This window comes from Eubalaena glacialis, chromosome 10, assembly GCF_028564815.1.
Source record: "Eubalaena glacialis isolate mEubGla1 chromosome 10, mEubGla1.1.hap2.+ XY, whole genome shotgun sequence".
In the NCBI taxonomy this organism is placed as follows: domain Eukaryota; kingdom Metazoa; phylum Chordata; class Mammalia; order Artiodactyla; family Balaenidae; genus Eubalaena; species Eubalaena glacialis.
The window spans coordinates 73,666,487-73,675,775 of record NC_083725.1 but is presented as its reverse complement, the minus strand read 5'-3'; the positions used below and the strand labels follow the sequence as shown (position 1 = coordinate 73,675,775).

The following is a 9,289-nucleotide window of genomic DNA, read 5'->3' as shown; positions in this document are numbered from 1 at the left end:
TATATATGTATGTCAAAACATCATGCTGAACACTTTAAATCATAAATTTTATTAAAAAAATAAAAACATCTTAAAATTGTTTTAAAGGTTAAAAGAACATGTCAACTAGCACTTTATTCATACCGCTTGAATGGAAACCATTGTATTTTTAAGAAACATTTCTTTGTTGTGAACTTCTTGAAAGAAAAGCACATAACCTATTTAACTTTGTTTCCTCAGTTCATAACCTCGTGCTAGAAATAAAAGAGACACTAAATAAATATTCATTGAATTAGAGTTAATGTTTAACCAACAGACATTTGTTGAATGCTTGCTGTGTACCAGACACTGTACTTTGAGCTAAGGATAATTAGTTCAACCTCCCACATCACTACTTTTACCCACCCACCAAAGTTTCTGCAACTGCATTACCAGCTCTCAATGAGCAGTTAACTCTTTTTTCCCTTATGTCTCAGTTTAAATGTCATTTCTCTGGTAAAGCCTTTCTTGAGCCTTAGAAATAAATGCATTTGCCAAATGATATTATGAGGAATAGAGACTGAGCAAAAAGACACAGCCTGGGGCTTTTGGCAGTGAGGTAGGGTAAGTACATAGAACTTTGAGGTCAAAGATGCCTAAGACTTGTGAGGCCAAGATCCTGGAGAGGAAAAAGCTATAGAGAAGTGAGCCTGAAATTCTACATATAATTCCTCATTATGGAATTTAACTACTCCCAAGTTGCACTTGGGCTGGTGAGATATCAAACACCAAGTGGAAATCAGCCTATGAGAGCCTGATGATCTTAGCAGAGATTTTGGCATTTTGCATTGCTGGTTTGATAGAGTTTGATAGATAGGCTGTTTAAGGTAGAGGGCCCCATAACACCCTATGCTTTTATTTGAGAGTCCTGAAGTACTACACCTTAGGAGGAATTGCTGCATCCTAGAAGTAAGGTCAAACCAGAAATAGATTATCCCCAACAAAGTACAACACCCAACCACCACATTCTATTAGGATGCAAGTTTAGGAGTGATACTGTACATGGAGGCATCAGTTCTTTTTTTATGTGAATGACCCCTTTGGGCACTCTATTTTCATTTCCTCAAAGGGATCAAGCCAGTGCTTTATTTTTCTGCTAGAATAAAATTGAAAACAGTACAGAAGAAGATAATCTCATCTAGAACCTCTAAAATTTTTCATCCACATTGCTTATCAATTAAAAAAAGATAAGATATGCCACAAGATAGGACCAAATGCATAAAAACCAGGTACTTAAATATTAAATAAATATTAATAATACATCTAAGAAAAATAGGGGAATAATATGAAGAGTCACACCACAGAAATGAATACAAAAAAAAAGAAAAGAAAAGGAATCAAGTTTAAATCTTAAAAATGAAAAATAAAATAAAATAGGAATTCAGCTGTTGGGTTAATAGTAGATTGGACACAGCAGAAAAGATGATTAGTAAACTGAAAGGTAGGTTAGTAGAAAACATACACATTACAAGACAAAGAAAAAATCATCAAAAATACAAAAAGAGTGTGAGAGCTGTATAAGAAATTATGAAAAGATCTAACATATGTGTAATGAACTTCTAGAAAAAAGTAGAGAAATTTCTGAAGAAATATTCAATGATAATTTTCCAAACTGATGAAGGACCATGAGCTACAAATTCAAGAAACTTTGCAGATTCCAAACATGATAAGTACAAGAAAAACCACACTCAAGGAAACCATAAGAAGACTACAGGAAGCCCAAAACAAAAGAAAAATGTTAAAAGCTTCCAGAGGAGAAGTAAAAGACATATTCCCTTCAAAAAAAATCAAATGACTAATAGTTGAGTTTTGGAAAGTATTGATGGAAGCAAGAAAATTAAATCTTAAAAGTGCTCAAAGATTTTTTACTAGTAACCTAGAATTCTACCTAAAATAGAAATATCTCTCAAAAATGAACGTGCAATAAAGACCTTTTTTATGATTAAAAAAATCTGTTAAAATGCATCACAAGCAAACCTGCATTAAAAGAAGAAATAATAAAGTGTTTTTTAAAGCAGAAGTAAAATTAATGCTGATATAGGTATAAGGTTTAAAGAAAGGAATGAAGGTCACCAAAAAGAATAAATATATAGGAAACTAGAGAAGGTACACTAGGTAAGGGAACATCTTTGAGAAATAATTAAGAAACTCAGTTGGCTTACATGGGTAGGTAGATGATGATACTGTCACCACTTCCTATAGACTCAGATTAAAATGGGAAAAAGAAAGAGTACTCTCTTGTAATACCTTCTAAAATAGCAACTTTATTGAAGTATAATTTACATATGAACAATTTAAATATACAGGTTGATGACTTTTGACAAGTATAACCACCAGCCCAATCACAATATACAATGATTTCCTCACCCCCAAGAAATTACCTCTTGCCCCTTTGCTTTCAGTCTTCTCCAGCACTCCACTACAGAGTGAGTATTTTACAGAATCTGGGAGATGTCAATGACTTCATAAGTCCCAGTCCATTTCAGAAGAAGAAAAGCTTCCTGAAATTTATATAGACTAAGAATCTTTTAATATCACAACAGTTCAGGATCTTTTAAAATTTCCCTAATCAAATCCTGCCTTCTATGTAACAATCTATAATCCATAGTAAGTAGGGAACTTCCAAAAAAACATCTTACAAAAGGAGTTTTTTATTGTCCCCACAGGGGTGTCCTTGAGCCTTAGTTTTTGACACACTGTTTAGGGAAGATGCTTTGTACCACTCCTAATATTTTTTTTTCCCCTTTTGGAGCGACATCCATTAGCATAACATTCCTGACATCTTTCTAAGCCTTCACTTCCTCTTCCTCTAGGATTAAATTAGCTGATGGTAGATTTTGAAGGGAAAACTAGATATGCAATTGTATTAGTTTGTGAGGGCAGCTGTAACAAAAGTACCACAAAGTAGGTGGCTTAAACAACAGAAATGTATTGTCTCACAGTTCTGGAGGCTAAAAGTTAAGATGAAGTTGTTGGCAGGGTTGGTTCTCTCTGAGGGCTGTGGGATCTGCTCTATGCTTCTTGCTTAGATTCTAGCGGTTTGCTGGCAATCTTGGAAGTTCTAGAAAAAGAATGGCAATGTATATCCTCTCCAATAAAGACTGTAATAGTGCCACACTTCACTCCCTACATCTGGGTGATTGAATTATTTGAATTCCCTTAGAGTGGAAATAAAAAGGAAAAATACGTGGATTTATCACAATCAATCGGGGACTATTTATATGCCTACACAAAATAGATAAGGAAGAGGTCAACATGTGACATGTATTTCATCTGAGAGAAGGAAAGGGATGGAGGGGAGTAGACCATTTTGATGGGTGTGCAGTGAGGGTCACCCCAAATTTGTTGGAGTACTAAACCTCACAAAGATTTGCCATTTATTGGGACTTCCCTGGTGGTGCAGTGGTTAAGAATCTGCCTGCCAATGCAGGGGACATGGGTTCGATCCCTGGTCCGGGAAGATCCCACATGCCACGGAGCAACTAAGCCTGTGCACCACAACTACTGAGCCTGCGCTCCAGAGCCCGTGCTCTACAACAAGAGAAGACACTGCAATGAGAAGCACACGCACCACAACAAAGAGTAGCCCCCACTCGCCACAACTAGAGAAAGCCCACACACAGCAACAAAGACCCAACACAGCCAAAAATAAATAAATAAAAATAAATTAATTTTTTTAAAAAAAGAGTTGCCATTTATTGAGAAAGGAACAGAAGGGAAGGAATAGTTTGGGGAAAATATAAAAAATTCAGTGAGGGCACAATGAGAGTCTTGAGGAAAAGGCCAGTGAAGAAGTTCATCTGTCCTCCAAGGAAGGTTGTGTTTGGCGATAGGGATACTGTCACCACACAGGTGGCAGCTGAGCTCATGGGAGAAGATGAGCTCACCCAAGAAGACCATGGGGGATGGAGAGAAAGGCAGAGGGCTAAGGATAAACTCTGGTGAAAAGCAAGAAATAGTGGGAAATGTAAAGAGGAAGACTGCCAGAAACAGTCAATAAAAAACGTCAACCACCAGAGTGCAGAGCACCCACCACAACTCTAAGATGGCCCTTTCCAAGACTGAAGTCATACCTTTGAGTTCCTTCTCTTTGCAGGAGACAGTGTCTGTGCTGGCTGTTGCCCCAGAATTATTGCACTGGTGGGGTTATAGGCCTGTAATTGATGTAAGAAGTATGAATGGGGAAACAGGACCAGAGAAATCCCACAAAGAGGCTTCCAGGCAGAAAGTTTCCTTGATCTGGTCAGAGAAGAGCCCAGGAATAGGAAGTCAGCTTGTAAAGTGATCCCTCCAAACTGTCTCAGAATTTGTCTGACATTATTAATATGCTAGAAATAAAATATACTAGCTAAAATATTAATCATAAGCATTGTGATAGGAGTACAGGAGGAAGGGAATCAATTTAGAGACAATTGCTATAACCAAACTGGATCATAAGCACCTTCAAAAGGGGCAGTGGACGAAGTAGTGACAGTGGACAACTCCTTGAGAAACAGTACAAAATGTGTGGTGGATATTCTTTGCCTAAAACAAGATTTCATATTTCCTACCTTTCGACTGTTGTTAAAAGAAAGTCCCAACATCCCAGCCTCCCACTCCAAAGAAATGTCAGCGTCCAAAATCCTACTCTAGTATTCATCTGGTAAGACCACCTATGAGAGGAGTCAGCTGAAATTTATACAGTTTCTTCTGTGTTATCTGGGTCGGATCTTTTAATTGTCAAACAGAGGAATCATAATCTTTGCTTTGGCTTAAATAAAGTAAAAATAAATAAAAGCTTTTCTGAGACACTAACATCTGTGTTTCCAAAAGTTGAAATATCCATTGACCAAGGGAGGGCAGTACCTTTAAAGGAAGTACCCTTAACTGCTGACCTGTCAATATCGTCACCTATTATACATTGTTGGGGAGAAGTTTCTTTCCTGAATGTTATTTTACAAGATGGTATTCAAGTAAATTTGATCTTTGGTTGAGACCTCTCTCCATTTAAATAGGACTCTATCATTGGTAAACGGAATTTTAAGTAGAAATTATTTTCCAAAGGTATTCTTAACTTGAAAAATCTATATTTAATTTGAACCAAGCAGACATCCATGTTAATGATACACTTAATTTTATAAATAGAAGTAAACATTGGATTTTTATATTTACGGGAGCTTATCACTATAAAAGTGATAAAGTTAATGATAAATATCATTAAAATATCCATCAAAAATGTTCCCCAAATTAATGGTTTGTTGTTTATAGATTTATATCTGATTTAATTCAGGAAAACCAATGTGCTCTAGACATTAGTTTTCTCATAGCCTCTTTCACCTCCTTGTTCCTCAGATGAGGGGGTTCAGCATGGGGACCACCACTATGTAGATTACAGATGCCACTTTGACCTGATCAGCTGAATAGCTCGATTAGGGCATTACGTAAACAAACAAAACTGTCCCGTAAAACAAAGTGACTGCAGTGAGGTGGGAAATGCAGGTAGAGAAGGCCTTCTTCCTCCCCTCAGTAGAGTGCATCTTCAGGATTGAGTGGAGGATGTAGCTGTAGGACACGATTATGGTAAATAGTGTGCTTATGAGGACTGATGCAGAAGAGATGGCAGGAGATATTTCAGCAATCGAAACATGGCCGAAAGAAAGCTTCAAGAGTGGGAAGAGGTCACAGAAAAAATGGTTCGTTTTATTTGGTCCTCAGAAGGAGAGATTCATCAAACAGTCTGTAAATGAAGAAACATTTACGCATCCACCCAAGTAGGAGGCCTCCAACAGGAAGAAGCAGACCACTGGGGACGTGTGGATGGAGTAGAGCAGGGGAGAGCAGATGGACCCATAGTGATTGTAGGCAATGGTGGCCAGCAGGAAGCACTCTGTAGTCCCAAAGGTGACATCAGAGCCAAGCTGAGCTATACAGCCAGTGACTGGGATGGCAGTTCTCTCTCTTAAGAAACTCATCAGCATGATTGGTGTGACTGATGTGGCATACCCAATGTCTACAAAGGCCAAATGGCTGAGGAAAAGGTACATAGGCATGGGAAGCTGTGGGCTACTTCGGATTAAGATGATTATGCTGATATTTCCCACTACGGTAACTATATAAACTCTTAGAAAAATCTCAAAGAAGATGGCACATAGTGCGGGATTATCTGTTAATCCCAAAATAATGAACTCTGTCACTGTTGTATGGTTTGCAGTCTCCATCTATTCATTTAACAGTGCCTACTGACATCAGAACCAGAGGAGACTAAATTGACTGAAATGACCCCGCATGTATATACCTAAGCATAACCTAAATATAACCTTATAAATATTTTAAATGGTAAATTTGCCTCACTTATAGAATACTTTGTGCATATAAATTTTCTTTTCAATTTCCATGAAAATATTAAAACTGAAGACTTGATTACCTTAGGACTCAGCTATTTTACTCCTATTTGTATACCATGGGGTAAATCTTACTCATGTGCATGGGCGATATGTAAAAGAATGTTTACAGCAGTATCGATTGTAATAACATGAACTGTAAATAACCTACATTTTCAAAGAAAGACCAGCTCTTGATTTTCCAGCCCCATCCCAAATGTGCCTCTATTCAGTAATCTCTGCCTTAGTAAATGCTATCTCCATTTATCCAACTGATTGGGCCAAAAAATATGATGTTGACTTTGAAATCTCTTTCTTACTTGATCTTTTTCCTGGAATAAAAAATATCACATCCTTAGTTATAATATTTGATAACAAGGGCAAGAAAGTGTCCATGTTCAAGATGGAAGGGAAATAGAATTTTTACTGTTTTTATGAGATAAACATCCTGAATATTTTGCAAAATCTTCCAGGACTTATCTTCTATACCATACCTTTTCATACTTATGGGATTGTATGAAACAATAAGAAGAGTCTGGATATGTTTATGGGCGAGGATTAAATGCACAGTGAACTGAAATATTTTGGGACTTGGGTTAGTTAAGTTTTGGTTTCTTCAGTTCTATTAAGCAACTGTATAGAAATAAGAAGTAGGGGCATATGATGAGGATGGGAGGAAGGGGTAGTTACGGAGGTAGGAATAGAGGTAGCCAGCAAGGAAAGCTAGGAAATTAGACTGAAAGAAAGATTAGTATTTCAGAATAATGCTCCCTTACTTCAAAATAGATCAAGGGCAGGTGAGAATGTGTTAATTACCTTCAGTCTTTCCCATGACTCCTCTAATTTAAAGATCAACATATTCTTTTTTTTTTTTTTAATTAATTTATTTATTTTTGGCTGTGTTGGGTCTTCGTTTCTGTGCGAGGGCTTTCTCTAGTTGCGGCAAGCGGGGGCCACTCTTCATCGCGGTGCACGGGCCTCTCACTGTCGCGGCCTCTCTTGTTGCGGAGCACGGGCTCCAGACGTGCAGGCTCAGTAGTTGTGGCTCACGGGCCTAGTTGCTCCACGGCGTGTGGGATCTTCCCAGACCAGGGCTCGAACCCGTGTCCCCTGCATTGGCAGGCAGATTCTCAACCACTGTGCCACCAGGGAAGCCCAAAGATCAACATATTCTTATGAATAATTTGTTTTTTCAAGAAACTCTATCTTAAGAAGAATTAAGAAAACATACATACATACTATCAGCGACCATGCACATTCTACTCAGTGTTACATGTGAATCATGACAATGGTATGTTATAGTATGAATGGTACTAGGATTATGTATATGAATTATCAAGTTCTGGCTTTTTTAACTAGACAAAGACCCAAACCTGAAACAAATTTTACATCTTTAAAGAAAATAGATGTATGAAACACACAAATGTTTTCAAAGTTGTATATGAGTACCAGCGTGGAAGGCAAAGTGACATGCAGAATACCATGGACTTTGGAGCCATGCAGACCTAGGATCAGTTTCTAGCTCTGCTTCTTGCTATCTATGAAATCATAGGCAAGTTACAAGAAATGTTTGCTCTTCTGTTTCCTTACCTGTAAAAAGGAGATAATACATACCTCATGTGATTCTTGGGTTAAATTACATGATGTGGGTGATAACTCCAAGCACTGTTAACAAATAAATGCTCAATTACTAATAGTTTGCTTGAAATAATCAACTTGTAATATCTGGTACATAGAAGAGAATCAAATATGTCTGTATCCTTAAAAATGAACAAGTATGAACTAGTGATACATCCACTGCAACACTAGTGATAGTCTCCAAGGAATTGTTGCTGTACAGCAAAGGCATATTTAAGTGAGGTTGGTGTCATTTAGGATAAGGCCCAAATCACCTATTTCACTTGTAATTACAAATTAATTACTTCACTTGTTTTGGAAAACTTCATTGAGAATCTATTGGGATAGAGAAATTACATGTATACATCTACTGGGACAGAGAAATAACATGTAAACATGATTATGTAAAAGTGTATAAAATATTTTCTAAATACCCTCAGGTTCCATTAATTTTTTTAGTTAAATGGAAAAAAATGAAAATTTCCGTTTAATTAAATTATAAAACATAACATTTTACTATCCTTGAAATTGATTATTAGATCAACATGACTAATATGGTTGTGACAATTTGTGGCATTTCTGAAATGTGGCTGCAGTCAGTGGTCCAGGTTTTCATATCACGTGTGTTTAGATTTGGGTTCGCTAGTACAATTTAGTTTACAAATATGCATCTAATGGAATTGCAGTATTATTATCAACATTCTAAGTGACATACATTTTTTTAAATTGTATAAATTTTCCATATGTATTATAGAATTGTACTAGGACACTTGATATACACACCGGGCTTGTTGGCTGTAGACATTTCTCACATACATGGCCTTCCCTCTCCCCAGTGACCTACCAACATGTATGCGTTCTAATAGAACCATGAAGCTCACACTAACATTTTTCTTATCACCCTGCCATACACAGCTGCCACATTGACTAGCAGGTTGTCCAAGATACATGGCCACAGTTGATTCTGGCTGTGTTCTTAGACCATGGCCACATAGCAGAACACTCTCTAGGTTGAAGGTCAGGCTCCTTTGATTCTGGGCTTGAAGGAGCCTATAGATCAATAAACTTCAGAACAAAGTTAAGCCTGATAATCCACATAATGAGACTCTGACAGCTCAAAGACCTCAACTCCAACAAGTTAGGAAGTGGACATGCTGCGAGGTTCCATCTCTCCTAGAAAGACACAGCTCCTTTAGGCTTTAAGGAAACCCAACTGTGGCTGATGAGTGATACAAAAAACATTCCAAACATCTGGGAGAATTAAATTCCCTTCACACCTGCCCTCCTCCTAACAT

The 9,289-nt window shown here is 37.4% G+C and overlaps 1 protein-coding gene across 1 annotated transcript; it reads right to left on the bottom strand.

The window, feature by feature from the left end:
• Positions 1–5,283: 5,283 nt before the first annotated feature.
• Positions 5,284–6,215, bottom strand: LOC133099356 (olfactory receptor 5P4-like). The gene is given in 2 exon segments (XM_061202948.1): positions 5,284–5,351; positions 5,354–6,215. Coding segments are annotated over 2 exon segments (930 nt in total).
• Between the last annotated feature and the right edge of the window lie 3,074 nt (positions 6,216–9,289).